The sequence below is a fragment of the Sinocyclocheilus grahami genome, unplaced genomic scaffold, assembly GCF_001515645.1.
Source record: "Sinocyclocheilus grahami isolate Dianchi unplaced genomic scaffold, SAMN03320097.WGS_v1.1 scaffold181.1, whole genome shotgun sequence".
In the NCBI taxonomy this organism is placed as follows: domain Eukaryota; kingdom Metazoa; phylum Chordata; class Actinopteri; order Cypriniformes; family Cyprinidae; genus Sinocyclocheilus; species Sinocyclocheilus grahami.
In genome coordinates this window covers 1,053,360-1,080,046 of record NW_015505360.1, presented here as the reverse complement: position 1 = coordinate 1,080,046, position 26,687 = coordinate 1,053,360, and the positions used below count along the sequence as shown (strand labels likewise).

Below are 26,687 nucleotides of genomic sequence, written 5' to 3'. Positions count from 1 at the left end.
GTGCCGCACCGCATCCAGTGTAGATCATATGTTCTGTATATATATATCTATGGTGTAGACAGCATCACTGATTATAATGAGTTCCATAGTATTTTGTCGCGCCGTGCCACTCGCGTCCGGTGTAGACACGGTGTAACATTGGTTTTGCTTTGTTTCACAGAACTAATCGTTGCCTGGGTTGCGAATGTATGTGTGGGGCGGAGCTATCAAAATAGGGGCGAGACCCTTTTGGGGTAGGGGCGTGTTTGTTTTGGTGATTTGAAATATCAACATTGGCTACTAGAAATCACTTACCCCACCTTTAAGTTAAGGTTTAGTTTACTATAATAACCCTGACATGAAATTGAGCGCATTGCTAATGGGATACAATTTCATGCAGTGCTGTATACTGTACACCTTAATAAATAAGGAAGGCTCATTTTGGACACAGTACGCATACTTGGGAAGTCGTGGCCTAATGGTTAGAGAGTCGGACTCGTAACCCAAAGGTTGTGGGTTCTCGTACCGGCAGGGATTGTAGGTGGGGGGAGTGAATGTACAGTGCTCTCTCCCACCTTCAATACCACGACTGAGGTGCCCTTGAGCAAGGCACCGAACCCCTCGGGCTCCTCGGGCGCCGCAGCATAAATGGCTGCCCACTGCTCCGGGTGTGTGTTCATGGTGTGTGTGTGTTCACTGCTGTGTGTGTGCACTTTGGATGGGTTAAATGCAGAGCACTAATTCCAAGTCACCATACTTGGCCACATGTCACGTCCCTCACTTATTTACTGCATACTACAGGAGCAGCACAAGTAGTGGGGTAGTATGTAAATGGCCTAAATACTTCAAGTAATACTTATTCTCAGGTGTGTTCCTGTCACTCACCGCAGGTGTGCACACTGACGTTGAGCAGCGGTTGGTTTTTCACCTCGGGCGGCCGGTCACAGAGCATAGAGTTGGGTCGCTGCACTCGAATGCCCTGGTCCTGCAGCCAGCTCACCAACCGCACCAGCTTACAGTCACAGACGAATGGGTTAAAGCTCAGATCTCTGCCGAAAGATAGAGGGAATAATTCATAGACTGGCATAGGCTGAAAACATTATATGGCCCTTTTTTAAACAGCAAAAGCGTGATAAGGACAGTAATTTAAAGAGGACGTGGAGACCTGGGGTTTTGCTTAAGCCTTGTTTTATTTGACATGGACACAAATGATGGTAAGGCAGCGGCGGAGCAATCTGTCACCGCAGACTCACTATTTTATCAGTCCAGGAAACACAACACACGCTCTAATCTATAATTATAGAGGAACTGTAAGACGTTGACCAGGGAATTTTAATCAGTGTATGAAAGCCCTACTTGAAAAGTCACAGAGAAGACGCTATACTAGAAAATTAAGCTTTAGCAAATTGAAAAACGCCAACAGGGATAAGGCCATTTAACCATTTGATATGTGAATATTAAATCAATATTAATAAATCTTTCTTTTAACTATAATCACTATGATTTTCAAAGGTAGACTTTTTAGGACCATTAAGGCTTCCTGACATCATTTTCATGACAATTAAGCACATTTTCTCTTAAAATGATCATTATTGTAATGCAGTAATGAAAACCATCCTGTTTGGACAGTGCTTTTTAAATAAAATCAGCATAAATTAAATTCAGTACAAATACTACTACCAATTCTACGTGCAACTGTAGTTTGCAATTTAAATATTATATTATGACATACTTTACTGAGTATATTCTATGTCAGTTTTCTATTTATTTTGCTTTTGTTTGACCTGAAAGACTTGAGCGCATCTGGTTGATTTGCAATAAATAAAATAAATAAAATAAAATAAAGAGTCTACTGCAATAATAGATGCCAAGATATTTTATTTAGTATTATTTAATTTATTAATTTCCTCATAAATAAAATAAAAATGTTTGCTGTAATAAAGGATGCCACGATATATGAATTCATATTATTTCATTTATTCAGGTCCACATAAATAAATTTAAATAAAATACCACAATAAATGATGATGCTGTATGATTTAAATTGCTATTGTACAAATGTAAGTTAACATAATGGGAGCATTTGTACTAAATCTAATTTATGCAAACTTTATTTAAAATGCATTGTGTCCAGACATATTTTCATTACTTCATGAGTCTGGAGAGAGAGAAAAAAAACACTGAATATAATGTCAAGAAATCTTAATAGTCCTAAAAAAAAAAGCATCATCATCATTGGGGAATATATATATATATATATATTTTTTTATGTAACCAGGTTATTTCTTCGTGAGATTCACCAATTTATCTTGTCACTTTTAAAGCATTAATATGCATAAACAGGAGATTGCATTTTAGAAATTGTATATTTGTGTGTGCGTATTTAACGAAACGGCTGATTTCAGTGCAATGGACATCTTTTCTAATGACAAGACAGGAATGAATCGCTGACACACACAGTGAGCTGTCAGTATAACGTCTGGATGCTGGACTCAGAGCTCTGGGTGTGTCTGTTACTGGATCTGACATAATGATGCCAGAACAGATCTTCTGCTGAGAAATCCACTACATAAGGCAGACGCGGCACACTGTTTACTGCTTGAGTTTAAACTGGCGCATCAGTATTTAGATCTAGGCTAGTTTTCCTGTTTAGATTCAGGTCATTCAGCTTCTTTTTTTAGGTTTTGAAAGTTTTGAGAACACAACATTTGAAACCCTTGTGCGTGTTTATACTCACATTGTAGTTAAATTGAATAAATTATCACACATTCGTTCCTCGATGGTGGTGATCTGGTTGTTGCTCAAATCTCTGAAAGACAAAAATCAAATGAATATTATTGCTCATGCAGCCTCTCATTTTTCCTTCTTTCTAAGTCCCTTCTTTCTTTCCCTCTCAGAATAATCGTTCCCTTGTTCAGCCGTTGGAGCAGCATATGGAAAAGTTCTGGAGTGATTTTGGTGTACCAGACGTGTGTGTGTGTGTGTGTGTGTGTGTGTGTGTGTGTGTGTGTGTGTTGAAATGGAGCAGGAAATGGTGCAGTCAAAGCCTGAAGCAATGACGTTTAATTGGTTATAATGGGCATGTGATTGAACATACAATGTGCGTGTGTGTGTGTGTTAGAAACACTGTAGTTGAAGTGCACGTCTGTTACTGTTCACACAACAAAGATAAACATCTAGATACATGACTGATTCACTTTGTATTTATTTTGCTTTTGTTTGAGCTGAAAGAGTGGAGTGTGTCCGGTTGATTCGCGTTCAGCTTCTTCAGCGTTTGACTCTGCGGTTCGGGAGAGACTCCAGAAAGATCCGCCTACACATTCTCACCATATGAGCTCAAAACCGTCGGGGAACTAGACCATACTGCCGCCCACATGCACACTTACAGCACAGCTAACGGCCCACAGTCGAAGATCCCACGAGGAAGAGTGACCAGACGATTGCTCTGAAGATACCTGAGGAAAAGAGAAAGCAGGAAGGACTTGCATGAGTCTGGCTAATTAATGTTCAGTTCCCCATAAAAGAAAAAAAAAAGTTTTTATAATAATAATAATAATAACAAATAATTAAGATTATATTATATTATATTAATATAACTTAATTTAAATATTTTCCAGTCCTCACAATAAAATGTCGGCTGCAATAAAAGATGTCATGTTACTCATAAGAAAATAAAATACTTAATAATAATAACAAAAAGAACAACAACAACAATAATTTGATTTCACATTTTTAAAATTATTTTAAAATAATAAATATTATTATTATTACTACATAAATATTTTCCAGTCATTATAATAAAAATGTCTACTGCAATGAAAGATGTCACAATATATTTAATATTATTTAATTTATTCAGTTATTCATAATAAAAAAACATTATTATTAATAATAAATAAATAATAAAAATAACTTGTTTATTTAGTATTTTAATTAAGTTTAATATAACTTAATTTAAATATAACGATTTAAATATTTTCCAATCATTAAATTCATTAAAATAAAATGTCTACTGAAATAAAAGATAATACATAATATTATTTATTTGTTCAGTTACTCATAATAAAATGTTTTATTATTAATAATAATGATAATAATAAAAATAATTAAGAAATTTATTTCACATCTAGATTTTGTCTTTTAGAATTTTAAGATTTTAAGATTATTTTAATATAATCAAATTTAAATATTAATTGAACTTAATTTAAAATTTCCAGTCATTCATTAAAGGGATCATATGATGCAATTTCAAGTTTTCCTTTCTCCTTGGAGTGTTACAAGCTGTTCGTGAATAGATAAGATACCTAAAGTTGCAAAGACTAAAGTCTCAAACCCAAAGAGATATTCTTTATAAAAGTTAAGAGTCAACCACGCCCTCCTAAAACACCTCGTTTAAACACGCCCCCACATGTCTACATCACTGTGTGGGAAGATTTGCATAACACCACCCAAATGTTCATGCAAAGAAAGAATGCGTAACTTTGATTCTCGCTGTAGTATTGTTGTTGTTGCCGCCATGTCGTGAAGACGCTGTGTGTTTCGTTGTGAAAGCAAAACTACTTTGTTTGGACTTCCAAAAGATGACACGACTAGAAATCAGTGGTTAAGTTGTATTTACAACACTGTTCCAGAACACTTCAACCCAAATATTCAGATGTGTGCAGCGCATTTTATGGAGGACTGTTTCCTGATCCTGGGAGAGTAGACTACAATGCCGGTGTCTTGACATTTTATCCTACCTGTCAGATTGTCCTACCAGGTTTTACTGCTAGGCCAGTCGCAATAATCAATATATCGACTTATCGCGCATTATATGTACATGACCTCAATAATTTTTTGTGATGCAATATATCGCCCATTATATTTACTTAAAAATTAACGTCACCATGTTTTGTACATTCCACTTGCGTCTGTGTTTTGCAGCTTCTCGTACATAACGTGGTGTAGTCATGAGGTGCTAGTTCAAATTTAAATAATGCTTCTACAAAAAAAGTTTCATCTGCAGATATGGTCTTGTTTAGGGATCTGTGCCTTTGTACTGACTGCTGAGTAGTGATTGTGTTTCTCAGCAATAGTGTGCACCCTTAATTTACAGAGAAAAGAAGGTCAGGGAAAAATCAGTAAGTAGATGAAAAAATCTCCACACAAGTTCTTTGTGCATTTTTCTTTTTTTCTACTTGTTACTTTGCACCTTTTTGTTAGAAAATGTTTATTTAGCATTTATTCAGGTTTTTTAAGGTATCTAATATTTTGATACTTATTTTCCGTGATCTAAATATTCTTAAAAATTAAAAGATTGTTGTCATTTGGAAGTGTGTAGACCTTCTTGCATTATTATACTGTTACATTATGATTATATATTCAGTGGCATAAAATAGTCTTTAAAATGACAATAATATCGCTTATCGCAATTATTTCTGGGGCAATATATCGCACAACAAAAAGTTGCCATCATGACAGGCCTATTTACTGCGCATGCGCACATCAATATTGCGTCCTTTTTCTCACACTGAACAACAATATTTAATGTATCTGCATTACTGTAAGGGTAGGTTTAGGGTTGGGGTAGGTGTAGACTTTAATAAAACACAATCTAATAGGTAGAAAAATATATTTATTGTTGGTTTCCTGTAGCTGTATCCCTTCTAGCCACAACCGCGAATATAACACATAATTACTGTATTTGCATTACTGTAAGGGTAGGTTTAGGTTTGGGGTAGCTGTAGATGAATAGATAAGATACCTAAAGTTGCAAAGACTAAAGTCTCAAACCCAAAGAGATATTCTTTATAAAAGTTAAGAGTCAACCACGCCCTCCTAAAACACCTCGTTTAAACACGCCCCCACATGTCTACATCACTGTGGGAAGATTTGCATAACACCACCCAAATGTTCATGCAAAGAAAGAATGCGTAACTTTGATTCTCGCTGTAGTATTGTTGTTGTTGCCGCCATGTCGTGAAGACGCTGTGTGTTTCGTTGTGAAAGCAAAACTACTTTGTTTGGACTTCCAAAAGATGACACGACTAGAAATCAGTGGTTAAGTTGTATTTACAACACTGTTCCAGAACACTTCAACCCAAATATTCAGATGTGTGCAGCGCATTTTATGGAGGACTGTTTCCTGATCCTGGGAGAGTAGACTACAATGCCGGTGTCTTGACATTTTATCCTACCTGTCAGATTGTCCTACCAGGTTTTACTGCTAGGCCAGTCGCAATAATCAATATATCGACTTATCGCGCATTATATGTACATGACCTCAATAATTTTTTGTGATGCAATATATCGCCCATTATATTTACTTAAAAATTAACGTCACCATGTTTTGTACATTCCACTTGCGTCTGTGTTTTGCAGCTTCTCGTACATAACGTGGTGTAGTCATGAGGTGCTAGTTCAAATTTAAATAATGCTTCTACAAAAAAAGTTTCATCTGCAGATATGGTCTTGTTTAGGGATCTGTGCCTTTGTACTGACTGCTGAGTAGTGATTGTGTTTCTCAGCAATAGTGTGCACCCTTAATTTACAGAGAAAAGAAGGTCAGGGAAAAATCAGTAAGTAGATGAAAAAATCTCCACACAAGTTCTTTGTGCATTTTTCTTTTTTTCTACTTGTTACTTTGCACCTTTTTGTTAGAAAATGTTTATTTAGCATTTATTCAGGTTTTTTAAGGTATCTAATATTTTGATACTTATTTTCCGTGATCTAAATATTCTTAAAAATTAAAAGATTGTTGTCATTTGGAAGTGTGTAGACCTTCTTGCATTATTATACTGTTACATTATGATTATATATTCAGTGGCATAAAATAGTCTTTAAAATGACAATAATATCGCTTATCGCAATTATTTCTGGGGCAATATATCGCACAACAAAAAGTTGCCATCATGACAGGCCTATTTACTGCGCATGCGCACATCAATATTGCGTCCTTTTTCTCACACTGAACAACAATATTTAATGTATCTGCATTACTGTAAGGGTAGGTTTAGGGTTGGGGTAGGTGTAGACTTTAATAAAACACAATCTAATAGGTAGAAAAATATATTTATTGTTGGTTTCCTGTAGCTGTATCCCTTCTAGCCACAACCGCGAATATAACACATAATTACTGTATTTGCATTACTGTAAGGGTAGGTTTAGGTTTGGGGTAGCTGTAGACATTAATAAACCATAATTTTACAGGTAGCATTTTTCGTTGTCGAATTGCACTATCCACTGTTCTAATGGGAGGTAGCACAAATCGACAGAACACCGACTGTTCTGACTCACAGACTGTAAGTACGTTTTCATATTTAAAGGATTTGCCACTGACGATTCAAACGTGAGTTTTGAGCAGTGTAGAGTAGCGCTTGTTGTTTGTCATTTCTCCGATCACAAATGCAGACATGGTTTTATGTTTATGCGGCACGATGCAACGCAACGCGTAAAAAAGACAGTATAAGTCATTATAATCCGTAATTATGTCCCCACTGGATGCAACAAATGCCTCGTTTATAATGGGTTTTAATGTTTTTGTCTCATTGCTCCGGCCGGACAGGGCATCATCACAGTATGGTGAGGGGCGTAACATTTCCGTCACACGCTTGAGGTATTCGGCCAATCATAACGCACTGGATAGCTGGCCAATCAGAGCACACCTCGCTTTTCAGAACGATGAGCTTTGTAAAAATCGACGCGTTTCAGAAAGGCCTTAAACCGCATAAACACATTTCATTACACCAAATACACAAAATAATGTTCTTTTTAGCAACGTCATATGACCCCTTTAAAATAAAATAGTCTACCACACTAAAAGATGTCATGATACATTATTTACATAGAAAATCATGATTGTAATTATACATGATGGTAATATTTAAATGCATTACAGTAATGAGAATCTGAGAGAAAATGAGCTGGAAATAATTTCAAGAAATCATAGTGGTTCTAAAAGGAGGCTTTATTTTTTTGTGTGTGGAAAATTTTATTAATCTATACCTGATACCTGAGGGAAAAAGTGAACAGGAGTTGCAGATTAGAAAACAAGTAGGCTTTTTTGCTTTAACAGAAAGAAACACACTCACGTTTACACCAGACCACCTATTATACAAGCACCAGACCACCCATTACAGACGTACGTGAATGACTGCGTCTCAAGCACACGCACAAACACACAAACACACACACGCACGAGAGACGTGGCACTTACAGCTCCTTGAGGGCGGTGAGGTAATCAAAGAGGCTGGAATCCACAGAGGCAATGTGGTTTCTGGATAGATCTCTGCAACAGAAGCCAGATAGAGACGCTTAGAGATTCACACACACACTCAAACTCTAGACAAACACTGCAGAAACCTGTTCATGAAGTTAGCCGTTTCAAACCCATATGACGTCCTTTCTTCTGTGAAACTAGCTGTCGAGCTCCAAAAAGAAAGGATCACAAAAGTAGTTTGTGACTTGTGCACGACATTACAAGCATCATACAATGGTTTCGTGCGAGGAACAGATGAAATGTAAAATCTTCCGTAGCTGTAAAATTGCTCATTTGTGTACCAAGATTTTTGGGTAAACCAAGCATTGAAAATGAACGTTACTCATTGTCCATCGCATTCGCAATCAACTATTTACTGCTTCTTTAAGGAACCAGTATGGTAATCTTAAGATTAAAGATTTTAATATTTGAATCTAAATTAACCATATAGTGCAATCCCAAAACAGGCAAAAAACATTTTATACAAGTTTGGAAATATTTTTTTATGTTTTTGAAAGAAGCCTTTTATACATATCAAGGGTGTGTTTATTCAATCAAAAATACAGTAAAAACACTAATATTGTGAAATATTACTACATTTTAAAATAGCTGTTTTCTATATGAATACATTGTAAAATGTAATGTATTCCTGTGATGCAAAGCTGAATTTTCAGCATCATTACTCCAGTCTTCAGTGTCACATGATCTTCAGAAATCATTCTGATATACTGATTTGCTGCTCAAGAAACTTTTATAATAGTTAATGTTGAAAATAGTTCAATAGCTGCTTCATATTTTTGTGGAAACTGTGACCTTTTTTTAGGATTCTTTGATGAATAGAAAGTTCCAAAGAACAGCATTTATTTGAAACAGAAATATTTTGTAACATTATATAAATGTCTTTACTGTCACTTGTGATCAATTGAATGCATTCTTTTCTTGCTGAATAAAACTATTCAGTTCTTTCAAAAACATTATTCACCAAACTTTTGAACGGTACAGTATTAGATATGTATTATATAAAGAATTAATTATTAAAACGGTATATTTCTTAGACTCAAGTTCACATAGCATCACCCATGATGCAAAGTACAAACAGAATCAGAATAATGGACCAATCAGCATCAGTCTTTCCCATTAACATACCAATCAAATAAACCATAACGCAATCTGTACCAACAGACAGGCGTCAGGCACATGTGTGTGTGTGTGTGTGAACTGTTCCCAGAAGGAAACATCTGTCCATTCCAGACAGACTGTGTAAGAGAGGAGGAGGAGTTTTACTCGACTGACCGTCAACACTGTTAAAGAGCCTCTGCTAAAGTCATCATTGTGTCAGTTCCTCACTAATAGAAGGCGTTCTTACACATCATCACGTTACATAACACGGTGTGCACGTTTTTGTGACATATGAGGACACAAATTTGTATAATGACATTGGTATTACAAGGAGAAGGTGACTTATGAGGACATTACCCCATGTGCCCATTTTTCAAAACGCTTAGAAATCATACAGAGTGAGTTTTTTTGAGAAAGTAAAAATGCAGAAAGTTTCCTGTAAGGGGTAGGGTTAGGTGTAGGGTTGGTGTAGGGCAGTAGCACATACAGTTTACAGTATAAAAACCATTATGCCTATGGAATTTCCCCACAATTCACAAAAACAAACATGTGTGTGTGTGAGTGTGTGTGCAACTACACTCTTAAAAGTAAAGGTGCTTCAAAAGATTCTTCAAGCGATGCCATAGAAGAACCATTTTTGGGTCCACAAAGAACCATTCAGTCAAAGGTTCTTTAAAGAACCATCTCTTTCTTACCTTTTTGTAATCTGAAGAACCTTCTTTTGCCACAAAGAACCTTTTGTGAAACAGAAAGGTTCTTCAGATGTTAAAGGTTCTTTATGGAACCATTTAGACAAAAAGGTTCTTCTATGGCATCGTGAAGCACCTTTATTTTTAAGAGTGTATGGCAACAAATCTGAACGTTATCAGCGGAAAGTGAATGAAAGCGGAGCGCTGTGCTCTTCTGGCATGTGTGTCAGTCACTGAGGGACGAGTGTATTTTCAGCAGATTTACATCGGGTTGTGTAAAGGTCTCGGAAAGTTTGTTCAAGCATCTGGAATGGAAAGGAATATCTTCAGCTCCCAGTCATGAGATGTTGGAGAGTTAACAGCTGAGAAAAACTTCTGCTGTGAGGTTATTTTAGTTTATCTGAGTTTATCCTGGTCAGGATGCAAAGTTGATTGTGTAAGTGTGCTGTCATAGTCAGTAACAACTTCTATAAATTAATAAAAAAAATAAAAAAAATTGATCATTTAATTTTTGTACACCCAACACTAGAACACCAAGGTCATTGAATATTCATAAAATGAAATAAATAAATAAATAAATAAACCTTGAATTCAAGTTGCTTTGGATAAAAGTAGCTGTCAAATACATACAAAAATAACAAATTAAGATAAAATATTTACATATTTAACTATATTAATAAAAATATGTAAGTAATCATTCATTTCAATTAAGGGATTCATATTCATCAAGATGCCAATTTGATTGTGTAAGTATGTCGTAGTTCTGTTTTTGACAGCAAAAAACTAAATAAATAATAAAAACAAATAAATAATAAAAAATAATTGAATATCTTTAGCCCAAAAGGTAAAACACGATCATGGGTTCAACTTCCCAGGATATCCATAAACTGATTAAAAATAAATAAATAAATAAACAAACAAACAAACCATAAATTTAAGTTGATTTGGATAAAAGTGTCTGTCGAATACACATAAAAATAGAATAAAATATCAAATCATTATATACATTTTTATAATAATAATACATAAAAAAGATTATGTATATAATCATTGTTTTAAATTATGTTTTTTAATTGCATGCAAAATGAATTATAACGTCACTGCTAAGATGCTAAATCATTTCTGTACACACTGTTTCTGCAGCTTAGTTTTAAGCATATTCACACCATGCTTAATGCTAAATTAACATATTTTTACCTCAAGTCAAGTCTATTTTTTTATATTGGGTTAAGTGAAGTTTCACTTTTGAAGCACTTTTAGCACTTCTTTTAACCCAAATTGCAGGGTTACACAAAAAACTAGTTGTTTAGCATCAGACAACCAATCATAATCTAAACAATGCTTGCCACATTAAAGTGGTCATATGATGCGATTTCAAGTTTTCCTTTCTCTTTGGGGTGTTACAAGCTGTTCGTGAATAGATAAGATTCCTAAAGTTGCAAAGACTAAAGTCTCAAAACCAAAGAGATATTCTTTATAAAAGTTAAGAGTCAACCACACCTACCTAAAACACCTCATTTAAACACGCCCCCACATGCCTACGTCACCATGTGGGAAGATTTGCATAACACCGCCCAAATGTTCACGCAAAGAAAGAAGGCGTAACTTTTATTCTCGCTGTAGTATTGTTGATGCCGCCATGTCGTGGAGACGCTGTGTTTCGTTGTGAAAGTGAAACTACTTTGTTTGGTCTTCCAAAAGAGGACACGACTAGAAATCAGTGGTTAAGTTGTATTTACAACACTGTTCCAGAACACTTCAAACCACACATTCGTGTGTGGGCAACGCATTTTACGGAGGACGAGGACTGCTTCCTGGTAGAGTAAAAAGACAGTATAAGTCATTATAATCAGTAATTATGTCCCCACTGGATGCAACGAATGCCTCGTTTATAATGGATTTTAATGTTTTTGTCTGGTCGCTCTGCGACACGGCATCACAGTATGGTGAGGGGCGTAACATTTCCGTCGCACGCTTGAGGTATTCGGCCAATCACAACGCACTGGATAGCTGGCCAATCAGAGCACACCTCGCTTCTCAGACCGATGAGCTTTGTAAAAATCGACGTGTTTCAGAAAGGCGGGGCATAGAGGAGAAACAATAATGTACAGTATGTGAAAAATAATGTTTTTTGAACCTTAAACCGCATAAACACATTTCGTTACACCAAATAATGTTATTTTTATTTATTTAGAAAACGTCATATGACCCCTTTAAATATTCATGAACTTACAGCCACACAAACTTTAACATGATGGACAAGCAGTTACAAAAGCTCACGTATTGCTTTGGAGATTTCTCTCTTTATTTGTATGTCGTTCCTTCATGTAATTATTTGAGTTTATTGATTGCAGAAGGAAGATGATTTCCACACAGGCTTCAGTGTTTCTGCGCCTGATTGCTGGAAAAACGAACGGCCGCTGGAATATGAAGTAGCTCTCACGTGTGGCTCAGATTTTCCATGCAGCTTTTGAAAAGGCTTGATTTAGCGTCCAGATTCACTTCAGCAGACAAGAGCGGATTGTGGTTCTGCTGTTTTTCTGCAGTGAGCTCTGGACAGAGAGACGGGGACTGTCTGACTGCACACTTACTTCATAACTACAGCTGGAAGGAAAGCTCACAAGTAACCACTAACCAAAGGGCACCAAAAAGTATCATGGACATATACCATAAACTGCATACATAAATACTATGGTCCATAAACATGTTAAAGAAGTAGATCACCCAAAAATGTCAATGTACTCATCCTCGGTTCATTAAAAATGTAGTTTTTGATCAATTTTTTTCATCATATTTGGAGAAACTTAGCATTCCATCACTTGCACCCCAGTGGATCCTCTGCAGTGAATGGGTGCTGTCAGAATGAGAGTCTAAACAGCTGATAAAAACATCACAATAATCCACAAGTAATCCAAAATTTTACTGTATTTTCACCACTAAACTTTAAATCAAACAGTCCTTCCTGTGTTAAAGAGTTTCTGTGTGACCAATCCCAAGTCACTGGAAGATCCAACTATGACATCATGCTTCCAAAAAGAGGTTTCTAATGATGTCATAGAGAAGATCCTCACGCATGAGATCAGAAAACATCCTGATTCACAGCCGGTATGAGTGTGGAAACAGGGTATTATGACAAATCCATAATCACAATAACATGAGCTATTCATTTTAGAGTCAAAATAAAGTTACTGCAGCGCATGAACACAGAACGCAGCCCTCGGCAAATGCAGTAGATTAAATAGGTATTCTATGCATAAAGAATTTTGCATATTGTGCACAGTATACATACTGCAGAAGTAGGATGAGTAGCATGGTAGTATGCTATTGTGAAAATATCCATTAGCTTTGTTTGGAAATTGAACTATTTGCAACTATATACTGTATACAGTCTACTGCCTACTATTTGCATTTTTTGCATTGCATTTTATATTGCACTTTGCAAATGTAGTAGATTAAACAGGTATTCTATACATAATGACATTTTGCTTACTGTGCACTGTATACATGCTGAATACTGCAGAACTAGTGTATTATGGCAGTATGTGATTGTGAACACAGTCGAGGTGTTAGACGAAAGCCGTGGATGAGGATGAGGATGACAACACTGACCATTGCCATGAGCATTAGGCAGAGGAGAGCCGTAATTGCCACGGCAACACTGCCAAACCGCAATTGGCTGTAACCACAGTTACACACTAACCCACTAAACAACAGTCTGTCTGTTGTGGCCGAGTCTGAAAAAAGCGTAAGGGTAGGAAGAGGGGGGAAAGAGAAGAAAAAGGAAAGAATTTTATGGTGCGCTCTGTTTTGTTTATGTTCGAAATTTCAGAAGGAGGGGGCCGACGATTCTGGCCAGCGCTCGTGTGTGTGGCTGTATGTGTGTGTTATCACGTATCTCATTTATTTAAGTGAGTGTGTGTATAAATAAGAGCCAAAACGTACGCGTGTTTGTGTAAATATTAAGTCTGAGTGAGTGTGTTTATGTATGTGTGTATTTGGTCCTGATAAGTACTAGAGTGGTACCATAACACCTCGGGGCTTTCAGTGAACAATCGCCCACTGTGAGCTTCTCACATCTGGCTTTATTCCTCAGCTGGGCTCTCTGGATCTGTCTGACCCGGGCAGGGCGCCTCATTCTGGGCTCATATGTGGCAGAGCGGCCCCTCTCCTCCTGGAAGTCCATCCCTGGAGGATGATTAACAGTGTGCTTTCCAATTGCCGGGAAAAGAGGGGGGGAGGAGGAGAGAGACACTCCGTTCCTAGAGCTGGCAAACTATAGTGCTGTCTACAGCCTACATAGGCAGCTGCCTACTGAGGGAGCATTCACACAGGACACACGTTTGCACTCAAAGACAGACAGAATTCAAATGCAGTCGAGACATGTTTTTACTGTTATTAATTTGATACAACATCTTAATGCAATGCTAATGGCATGAGATGCTGAAAAACTGCATCATCCATTAAAAAATATGACATTTTAATAAAATGTAACCACATTTTACTCCAAATTCTCACTCTAAAAACTGAAATATGTAAATTGAAAATATTTATACAGAACAATAATACTGTTGTACTTATATAACTTAAAAGTAGGCATGAAATAGAAATTGCAATCATATGTTCTTCCCTACTGTAATGCATATCCAAGTGAAGCTGCTTTTTGAACAAGAAAATAAATGGGACAGAAGTTGGTTTTGTTATTCTGGAATTAACTGGATCATTGTCAGAGTTAAAAACATTGAGTAGACATACAAATATTGCTCCTGACTTAAAGAGCTGCCATTAGCATGTTGATAAGCTAATAACAACATATGCTAAATAAACATAAAATACATAGAACTCAAAAAACTGGGACAAATACATGAAAGTTTGACTTATTAAAAGTATTCTGAATTAAAAGTAGAGATGCACCAATGTATCGGCCAATAATCGGTATCAAGTTATTTTCTGTACTATCGGCTGGTTTCCCTTCACTAAACATTATTTGTTTAGTGCACTTCCAATCCAATTATCACAAAATGATCACAATGAACTTTGTGCTTCGTTACATCTGATAAGAAACAAAATCTCAGCTTTCAAATCCTATCCTAATCCTAATTTTTTTTCTTAAGAAAAACAAAATATCAGTATCGTCAGATATCATTCGGAGTAATCGGCTAACGGTATCAGCTGAGAGATTTTGTATCGGTGCATCTCTTATTAAAAGTCTATCTATAAGTGGCATTTCTCTCATCCAACCATCTTAAATGGATCTCGTCACAATGAGATTGTATTGAAGGACATCTGCAATTCTGTCTTGGCCAAAAAGAAGGTATCTTAGGAGACACTTTGATGGCAGATTATACAGACATTTGTTTGTAATAACTGCCAGTCCTTCACAGTAAAAAGCTTTTTGCTCAGAACATCGTGTGCATTTGAACTCTGCCGCTGCATGAGCTATCTGGATCCAAGCTGGCTCTCGCAAACAACCGCAATCCTACAGATGTGCATATATACGACACACGCGTGTAAACAACCCGAGTCAACATCAAACGTCATCTGATCTCAAGATGTTTAAAATGCCTATAACAGACTGACACACTAGACAGGAGAACACACATACGCACACGCACACAGTGATGGCTATTGTCTGTCAGAAAACTGCATTTTTGCATCATGTTATCGTTAACATAGCTTACAGAGTTAGAGCTTTAAGAGTAACAAGCGTTCTGTGCATGTACTTAGCAGTGTGTGAGAGATCTAATGGAGATCACACATAATATCACACCTATCAAAACAACACACACACACTTGGTGCAGGGGCCGACCACAGAGCAGCTGCACAATGACTCACTGAATCATTTGTGGGCTGATAGACTGACTCACTGAGCCAGAGAATCATTTGCTGCATGAGTCGCTGACTCACTGTTTGTACAGCCAGATGACTCTGAATCGATGAAGCCAAACCACAAAGGCACCTCAGAAATCTGTTTATATCCAAAAGTGACTCCATATATTCGTGAAAACTCCATCCTTACCGGATGAATTTCAGAAGGCCTGTCAAGAACACGCCCAGGTTATATTTCAGCCCAATGGAAAGAAACAAGAAATTATGTTTTGCATAACAAAACAGAAGCCTGTTTCTTAATTTGCATTGTGATATTTTCATGACAATTAAGCATATTTTATTTCAAACTCTCATTTACCTAAAAAAAATCTAATTCACATTAGTGTAATGTGAGAAAAATATTTAAACTGTAATATATTTATACATAATAATCAATTTTGCTGTAGTGCATTTAATTGAAACAAAAAAAATAACAGTAATTTTAGTACTTTACTAAAATATTAAAATAATTTAATAAATACAGAATTTATTATTTTTTTAAACTATTATTTTAAAATATTTTTATAATGTAAAAATTAAAAATGTAATTATAAAAATTACATAAATATAAATATATACATACTTGTTCTCTCTCTATAAATAATACATCTATAAAATATATCATATAAATAAACATTTCATTAAAACAAATTCATAAATATAAAAATTTAAAGTTAAATGTTAGGGAATGTCAATTTAATGTAATGATGCAAAATATTGTCTTGAAATGTTTTAGTACTATTTGTTTTCTTTAAGCAAACTATACGTTTTAAAAAATTTTTGTTTTATTTTCCAGTAAAATATGGCTAAGATATGTTTTACTGAGATTTGCCATTCCATTCAATTTCATTAAAAAACACAACCATTCTTCACGTCTTCATATTAAAAAGTTAAATGAACAGTCAACAAACGTCAAAGTTCACACCACAATGTCCATCCAGACCTTTTACTGAAACCCACATTTACCGCAACACCTATTCAGCGACATACAGGTTAGCCAATCATAACAGAGATCATCTATATACAGTAGTCTTAAAGATACAGTAACACACACACACACACGCACACACACACATCCTGCTTGGTGGAAGGTGGAAAACATTTGTGAACCTCAGGAACAAATGTGAGATGTGACCAAACCGTATTCACAGCCGACCGTCCCGACACAGTAGGCAAAAATATTTCAGCTCCAACTTTATTTATACAGTTCTATTGCATAACGTGTTATTTGCTCTTACACGACCCCTTTAAATCCTCGCAGCAGGAGAAGCCCAGCTGTCTGGAGATCAGAGAAGAAAACATCAGCAGAGAGAGACAGAGAAAAAGCTCCAGACGCAGGAAGTAGAGGCTCAAGGATCTGGAGCAGAGAGGAAGTCATCGACTGGAGACAGAGCGAGACTGAGAAAGCCAGAACGAGTGTGTTTATATGCGTGAAGCACTCATTTACGGATGTTTATATCTGCTGTGAACTGTGTGAATGTTCTGCTGTGGAAATTACGTACATATGTATGTAAATGTTCAATGAAGTCCATAGTCTTTCATTCTCAACAGTGTTTGTTTTTTTTCGTTAACCAAAAGTAAAACTATTAAAAACATTTTCGGTAATTAAATAAAGTTGAAATAAAATATAAATATTGGTCACACTTATAGTTGCACATGGAAATTTCTGAAAACTTTGGAAAATTAAAAAAACAATTCTAGAAATTTTCCACCCCTTTGCAACCGTAGTCACACTTTAGTTTGGGGACCAATTCTTACTATTAACTAACTATTAACTATGACTTTTACCTCAGTAAACTCCTAATTTGCTAGTTAGTAAGGTAGTTGTTAAGTTTGGTTTAAGGGATATAAAATATGGTCAGACAGAATAAGGCATTTATATGTGCTTTATAAGTACTAATAAACAGCCGATATGCTAGCAATATGCATGATAATAAGCAACGTGTTAAAGGTGGGGTAAGATATTTTTCAAAACGCTTTAGAAAACTGATTTGAGCCGAACAGCAAAACAAACTTGTAGCCAATCAGTAGTAAGGGGCGTGTCTACTCATGATGTGGAGGAGAGAGCGCTCAGTCCGAGCCAAGCGACAGAAAGATAGAGATGGCGGATAAAAAACAAAAGAGGAAAACGTCTGCGGAACAAAATAAGGCTTAAGGCAATAAGGCAAGAAGTAGGACCCGTGTAAATATCGGATCAGCTTTCCAGCGCTGGAGAGAACTCAAAGAGCGGAAGGCCTGCGATTGGACTCCGAGGTTGCTTTGCTTCTTCTCGATAGGTGAGTAACACCGTGTCTGCGCCGCAACAGCTAAAGTCTGTCTACACTGGACGCGACAAAGCGACTGTTGAAAATCATTTGAAATTTGTGTCAATACGTCATAAATAGAACGCAGCAGCAGTTTTCTGTCGGGGATTTGTCGTGTCGTGCCGCATCTAGTGTAGATCATATGTATATACATATTTTTATGCTGTAGACAGCATCACTGATTATAATGAATTCCATAGTATTTTGTCGCGCCGCACCACTCGCGTCCGGTGTAGACACGGTGTAACATTGGTTTTGCTTTGTTTCACAGAACTAATCGTTGCCTGGGTTGTGTACGTATGTGTGGAGCGGAGCTATCAAAATAGGGGCGAGACCCTTTTGGGGTAGGGGCGTGTTTGTTTTGGTGATTTGAAATATCAACATTGGCTACCAGAAATCACTTACCCCACCTTTAATAGAATTGTTCCCCAAACTAAAGCGTTACCCAAATATTAAATGAAAAACTTAAAAACAACATGCAGAAATGTTGCTGAAATAAAATATGCACTAAAATTACTAAAACTGAAATGAAAATAAATTAGAAAAAAATTTAATAAAAATACAAATGAGAAAAAAAATTGATAAATTAATGTAATTAGATAAATTAGAAAAATAAATAATAAAAAAGACTAAATATTGTATATAATAGTATATATTAATAATAGTATATTGTAAATAATACTAAAATTCCCAACATTTCAAAAACGTCTTTGCAAACTCAAGTTTCAAGAGCATATTTCAAAACAGAAATAAAATCTGACATAAATGTTATCATAAATGTTGTTTCTTACCCTCAAATAAAGATAAAAACTGTATATTTCTGGTTGGTTTCCAATTTGTGGTCCGTCTCATCTATATTCAGTCTCTGGTAAAGCTCTACCAACAGCAATTAATGTCATTATGTTTTAGTGTGCCTTTTAATAAATCTTACAAATAATCGCAGCACTCCACATTATTTATAGTCAAAGTTTTAGTACTTAGTGTCCACAAAAAAATTCTTAAAAGACCTCAACATAATGGAGTTGAGATGGGGTTAACAGACATGGACTAAGAGCCACAAAGGTCTAGTTTTCATTTCATGGGCTCTTTCGGCGAAGACGCTAACAGCTGCTCCTGAATCAGTGGAAAAACACAAGACATCCAAGTCAGAGACAGATTTATCAAGGACGTAAATACATGTGCAGACAACACAGACACTCAGGGTTATCGAAGCCTTCACAGCGTGTTATTATTCTTCCATTTGGCCGTTGTGCAGTAACTCATGCAAAGTCTTCTAGCCTCAGTGCCGGCGGAAAGAGATGTGAGAAAACAGGGAAAAGCATGATAGCGGTTATTTTTACTTGCATGGGAATGAACAGATAGATAAATACAGGAGTGGAGGAGGAGGGGAAGAAAAAGCACATTGAGATGAACAAAAACATTCCTAAATATGAGCACACACACTCACACTTTTGGTGATTTGAAAGAGTTAATAATGAAGCAGTGTTCCCCTAAATGAAGCACAGCCACGCTACAAATAGCTTACAGAACCAGCTGCGTCTGGAACAAACATCATCTAAACCTGATGATCCTGGGTGTGAAGGAGACAAGATCAGGTCTAGATCAGTGTTGTTCAAGTGATAAATAAATGAAGTGCCACCTGATTGTAAGAAGATAAATGTTGAATAAAAGGTTTTTAATGAGTTTTTAAGGTCAACCATCTCTATTGCTCATCCTCTTAAAACTTCAGGGTGAATGTCGATCTTTAACTTCATAAGCACTTATTTTTAGCTAATAACATTCCTAAATATGAGCACACACACTCACACCAGCACTAGCACTAGCGAGTTAATAATGAAGCAGTGTTCCCCTAAATGAAGCACAGCCACGCTACAAATAGCTTACAGAACCAGCTGCGTCTGGAACAAACATCATCTAAACCTGATGATCCTGGGTGTGAAGGAGACAAGATCAGGTCTAGATCAGTGTTGTTCAAGTGATAAATAAATGAAGTGCCACCTGATTGTAAGAAGATAAATGTTGAATAAAAGGTTTTTAATGAGTTTTTAAGGTCAACCATCTCTATTGCTCATCCTCTTAAAACTTCAGGGTGAATGTCGATCTTTAACTTCATAAGCACTTATTTTTAGCTAATACATTTTAAACAGTTTTCAAAAAGTTTAATGAAGACTAAATCATCATTCTTTAGCAGTGTTGTTGTCATTAACTGAATCTAAAACTATTAAAAAACATTTTTGGTAACTGGAAAACGTAAAAATTTGAAATGTTGCCTTGGACATTTTAAACAGTTTTCAAAAAGTTTAATGAAGACTAAATCATCGTTCTTTAGCAGTGTTGTTGTCATTAACTGAATCTAAAACTATTAAAAAACATTTTTGGTAACTGGAAAACGTAAAAATTTGAAATGTTGCCTTGGAAATAAAATATGTGACCCTGGAGAACAAAAGCAGTCTTAAGTCGCTGGGGTATATTTGTAACAATAGGCAAAAATACATTGTATGGGTCAAAATTATGCATTTTTCTTTTATGCCAAAAATCATTAGGATATTAAGTAAATATCATGTTGCATGAAGATATTTTGTAAATTTCCTACTGTAAATATATTAAAACTTAAGTTATTGATTAGTAATATTGCTAAGAACTTCATTTGGACAACTTTAAATGTGATTTTTTTACAATATTTAGATTTTTTTGCACCCTCAGATTCCAGATTTTCAAATAGTTGTAGAAATTAGAATAGAAAGCTTATTTATTAAGCTTTCATATGATATATTAATCTCAATTTTAAAAAAATTGACCCTTATGACTGGTTTTGTGGTCCAGGGTCACATATGTTTAAGTTGAAGCATTAAAATGACTAAAAATATAATAAAAATAAAGCTAAATAGAAATATAAAAAACGAAATAAATAAAATACTAGACAAAAATCCACTTAAACTTCATTTTAAAAGTTTTAAAAGCCTTTACAACTAACTGAAATAAAATAAATTTACGTTGAAGCACTAAAAATTAAATAAAAATAAATTAAAGCTAAATAGAAATAAAAACATTAATAATTTTTTTTATTAATATAAATATGCCACCTGATTAAAATATGAAAATATGTAACAAAAGGTTTAGTTATCATCATATTGCTCATATTCTCAAAACTTTAACATTATCATTATAAAAATATTTTTAGATAATACGATTTAAACCGTTTTCAAGAGTTCAATCGAGTCTACAGTCATTGCTCTTTTACAGTGCTGTTATCGTTAACTAAATCTACAACTATTACTAATAATTTTTGGTAATTGAAATAAAGCCGAAATCAAATTAATTACAAATATTAGATTTTAAATATCATAAACTTAAAAATCAGAAAAGCGGTTTGGCAACTAACTGAACTAAAATAAGTTTAAGTTGAAGCACTAAAATTACTAAAACTGAAATAAAAATAAATTCATTATATATATATATATATATATATATACACACACACACATACACAGTATATATGTATGTTACAAAGAAATAAAAACATGCCACCTGATTGCAATATGAAAAGTTGTGATAAAAGGTTTAGTTAATGATTCTGAGAGGAGTTTTCAAAGTCAAATTGACTCTCAAAACCCCTAAGTATCAAACTGCTGGCTGAATGCCGATCTTTAACTTTCTGAGCACTTCTTTTCATCTAATTAAGATTTAAACCAGTGTGAAATGGCACAGACGTGCTGTTGGTGTTGAATACTGCTCTTTGGTCCGTCTGTATTACTGTGGGTGTCTGTCTGTGCTTCTGTGTACGGTGATGTCATGATGTGAGACTGTCATGGCAACAAAATAAACCTCGCAGCGCAAACGGTCAGCGAGTTCCAGCCCAGCCTGTGAAACACACGTACACAGACACAAGCTCACGACTGCTCGGCGCGATTAGACCATTCTGAGAGAAGACACAGACAGCAGGAATCCTTCTTCGCAGTCTACGGTCTCCTTTGCTGCAGTAATATCTTCATTTTCAGGTTCAGGCAGATGAGCAAACGTGGATAAAAAGGAGACTAGCAAATTAAAAGATTCGCACAAAACAGTAAAGACCACTACAGACCTCTGTAGACCAGCCACAGACCAGTTAAACCACACATCAGTGTGGTTTATAGATCGCTACAAACCAATGAAGACCTATGTAGACCAGAACAGACTAGTAAAAAACTATATAAACCAACACAGATCAAAGACCACTGCACACTACTAAAAAAAAGCCACTCCTTTTTATTTTATAATTAATATAAAGACATATATATTACAATGTAATATTATATTATATTATATTTCTCTAATTGGTTATTAAAATAATTAATATTTTGGGGGGAAAATACCACTTTGATCAACAAAACACTAAATTAAAATGACTTTAATTGTGCTGTATATATATATATATGTTCTAATTGAATGAATGAATGAATGAAAAACTTAAAAAGAAAGATCTCTGCAGACCAGCAAATTAAACCAGTGAACCAAACCATGAAGGCCGCTGCACAGACCAGAGAGTAAAGAGCAAGAAACATCACTGAAGCTGAGGAAGACTTAAATAAGTCTCTGTTTTTGATGTCACACTGCAGCTCTTCCCACAGATGAAGCTACTTAAGCACAATTACATCACTGCTGAGTCAATGATGGTTCCTATTAAACATGAGCGAATCAGTGAATCACTGCATGAGCAGAAACAAAAGAGAAAGTTTAGCAGCTCCAGCCCGTCTGGCAGATTACTGTAAACAACTTATTTACTGTGAAGCGCTCACTGCACCAGACACGTACAGATTTACATAGATTTCCAAAGTCCATCACACAGCTTCTTATGAAAGATGCTACTTCAAAAGGTGTGGACTTCACACTCATCCAGATTTCAGTATGACACAACTTGAGAAGGAAAAAGAGTGAAGAAACCTCCTAGGAATGGGAACGGGAGTTGGATCTGTGTTTTTTCTGGAAGGGTGGAACGAAGGAGCGGATGGAAGGGGAAAAGCGGCGATCCTGTGCACAGCAGCTGTGAACTTGAGAGACGCGGCACGTTGCCAGCTAAATATCCTGTGCTAATGGTGAGGCTGCCATTAGGCTACAACAGGCTTTTAAATTTAATTGCTTTTAACCAGACACCCTTTCATTTCCACAACAAAGAAAAAGTTACCATCTATCCTGGTCTTAGAGACGCTTAAATATTAAGGATTACTGGGCGGCCGCGGTGGCGCAAAGAGAGAAAGGAAGTGAATGTCAATGATTTAAAACTCTACAAGCCTTAAAGCTCTTAAGACACCGCGTCTGTGCTCGTCTCTGTGGCCTACGGCGACTGTCTCTGGAGATTTCAGTCTGATCGGCACCTCAGAAACCCAAGACTCACTAACTTTATCCTTCTTTTTGCATTCCTTTTTAGACAGAAAAGACAGAGAAGCTCCAGAATGTTTGCAAAACTTCAGCTGCTTTGTGTTATTAGATTTATTTAGATTCATTTTAAAATCATTTTTACTTAATTTGAATCAACCTTTCTATCTGTATCTTAAAATAACCCCTTCAGAAACACTTTTTCCACATAATTTTCTTCCATTTAGGAAACAGTCAAATAGAAAATAACTTTTATAGGCAGAGAAAACAGCATGGATTTAAGTTTTAAAACTGTATAAAAAACAACAATGCAAAAAAAACAAAAAAAACAGCTGTGTTCATAAACATTCATAAATAAAATGTACTGCTGCGTTAGCATGACTTCTTGCAATCTTAAAGCAATAGGGGGAGGCCCAAACTCTTAGTAAGATTTCAAGTCAAAACTCCAGTTGCACAAATGCTTGTTTCAATCTCATCATTTGAATATCACCATATCTGGCCCTTCTGTCATTCAGTGTGTGTTCAATGAACCGTATCTTTTCCATTGACGATAATGGAGGAAAAACCAATAGCTTTTTTTAGCCAAGACTTTGTGCTTTGTGTCTACAGAAATTGACTTCCAGAAATAGACAGCCTATTCACTGGAGAAAACCATGCAACAACAAGCCCCCTAATGAAGAGCCCTGTAAATGTGACCTATAGTAATACTATTATTGCCAGTTTTACTACAATTGCCTGATGAAAGAGTTTGGTCTTAAACTTTACGCCCACCCCCACAAAAAGAGTTCAAAGTATCACATCTTTCTGCACATGTGAATGGATAACACATGCTGGAGCTCGAGCGCCACAGAAACCAGAGTAAAGAACACAGTGTTCTCGACGCCACAAGTCTACCTGCACAAACTCTTCATGCATCTGCTGGTACACAATGTGTTAAATCGAGTGCAGACATAAACTTATGCAACTATTTTGACCTTTCCCATCTTGAGATGTGTTTTCTCCACTTAGAGAAAGTTAAAGTACCACTTTTTGACAGTTTTTACAGACTGAGATGAAGACAACACCATATGAATTCAGTTGGGCAATGAGCTATAGTAAGAAGAATTGACTATTTTGGTATATTTTGCAGGTCAAAAATGTCTAGGTGGTATAACTGTAGCATATATAAAAAATAGGGAGAAAAGTCTAAAGAAAAGGCTGAAATTTTGGGAAAACACAAGCACCATAGCAGTTGTTTTACAACAAAAAAAGTTTTTAAAATATAAAATGATTTAAAATAATAACATTTGATAAACTTTTGGTCGCCAATGTAGCGGAAGCTGGAAGCCAATGTCATGCGACAAAACAAAATAGATGGTTTACATGTCACATAATCTTCAACATGACTAAAATATCATAGTACGGAGGCAAATTTTTACTGGATGGTTACACCAGTTGACATTTAGAGTCAATGCATCTGAATGTTTGTAGAATACAAAATATGTTGTGTTTAATTTCAAAAACCTATTACAAACAACATACAAAGCCTACATATATAAGATCTTGGCACTTCCGTGTTTTAAACCAGACTTTCCCTCTTTTCCCCCCATCCCTGACATCCTCAGTTATGATTGATTGACACATAAACAGTGGCAGTCTGAAGTATTACACCAGCCATCAGCCAACATTCTTCACCCATCACCTCAATCAGATCACAACAAACACCCGCATCATCACCCGCAAACCCGCCCGGGGCTTTTCCGCGAGCGGCGGACTTACAGAGTGTGCGTGTCGGTCGGTAGGTCGGACGCCGCTGGGGCCTGATCCAGTCCGATGTTGGAACAATTAACCACGCACAAGTTTTGCGGTCCCACCGCCAAACACGAGCAGTTACCCGGACACGGGCTGCAGGCTCTCCAGTCTGCCGTGATGCCCGAGCGCGCCTCGAGGCAGCAGAGCGCAAAGAGCAGACTGGAAAATAATCCAAACTTCGGGAGACAGACGCCATGTTTTCGCTTAAACACAATCTGTCCATTTCTACAAGGCATAGCTCACTCGCATCTCATCGCCCCTTCTGTTGGTGAAGTTTTCCTCGGGACGTGGGGAGGAAAGTTCACTCTTTTCCCAGTTTTTCCATAAGAGAAACGGCGCAGAAAGCAAGAATGCGTCGGAAATCGCGTTTCCCCCCAAGTTCGATGACGCCCCCCCTCTATTCCTCCGTTAACGGAACTAGATCCACTTCTTCTCCAGAGGAGGGGAGAAAAACTCTGGATTCTGCTCTGCCAGAAGTTCCTGAAGAACTTCCTCTCGTTCTGCCATCCTGCAGCGCCGCTGCTCTCCACTGGATGAGGCTTCGTCTTACAAAACACAAGCTACTGATTATTACAACCCAATATATTGCCATAACTTGTTTTAGACTTTATTTATTATTGGCCTATTTAACTGTGCCTGTCATATGCAGTGACCACACAATTTGACGTTAGGCACACCTACATGCATTGGATGATAATGGTATAAAGGCAAGTGGCATGATCAAGAGACAGTGTTGGGGGTAACTCATTACAAGTAATGCCAGTTATGTAATCAGATTACTTTTTTCCAAGTAACTAGTAAAGTAACGCATTACTTTTAATTTACAAGAAAATATCTGAGTTACTTTTTCAAAAAAGTAATGCCAGTTACTTTGTTTTCCCTTTTATTGACTGACAAGTCTTCTGTCCCCATTTTGGGAGAAATCGGAAATGCAGAGGAATCGTGTGCTCTGTGTGAACATGTAGTTCTACAAACCCGATTCCAAAAAAGTTGGGACGCTGTACAAATTGTGAATAAAAACAGAATGCAATGATGTGGAAGTTTCAAATTTCAATATTTTATTAGACTAAATGTGAATGTGCATTAATTCATACCACTCACAAAAAAACAGATTGAGTATTCATCAAAATGAATTAAAACACTCAGAATATGGCGCAAACCTGCAATAATTAAATATGTTAAATAACACAAATGTATCTAATCCCATTTTATTAACCAATGTCTTTGCTGTTGACCTTTGATGATCCAGTTCAACCGTAATAATAAGCACAAATGATTTTAGAGAAACTAACAATTGTGCTGTTTTTTTATTGCTGAAGAGTGTTTCTTCTCCTGCGTTCTACTGTACAGAC

General features: G+C 36.2%; 1 protein-coding gene across 1 annotated transcript in view; it reads right to left on the bottom strand.

Annotated features, from left to right (window-relative positions):
- Positions 1 to 26,055, bottom strand: part of LOC107594277 (polycystin-1) — an 87,914-nt gene extending 61,859 nt beyond the window's left edge. The window contains exons 1-5 of the mRNA XM_016284266.1: positions 25,303 to 26,055; positions 8,174 to 8,245; positions 3,366 to 3,434; positions 2,717 to 2,788; positions 865 to 1,028 (exon numbers count right to left, since the gene is read on the bottom strand). Of these exons, the coding sequence (XP_016139752.1) occupies positions 865 to 1,028; positions 2,717 to 2,788; positions 3,366 to 3,434; positions 8,174 to 8,245; positions 25,303 to 25,571 (646 nt within the window). The 5' untranslated portion in view covers positions 25,572 to 26,055. The remainder of the gene's footprint in view (positions 1 to 864; positions 1,029 to 2,716; positions 2,789 to 3,365; positions 3,435 to 8,173; positions 8,246 to 25,302) is intronic.
- Positions 26,056 to 26,687: the final 632 nt, after the last annotated feature.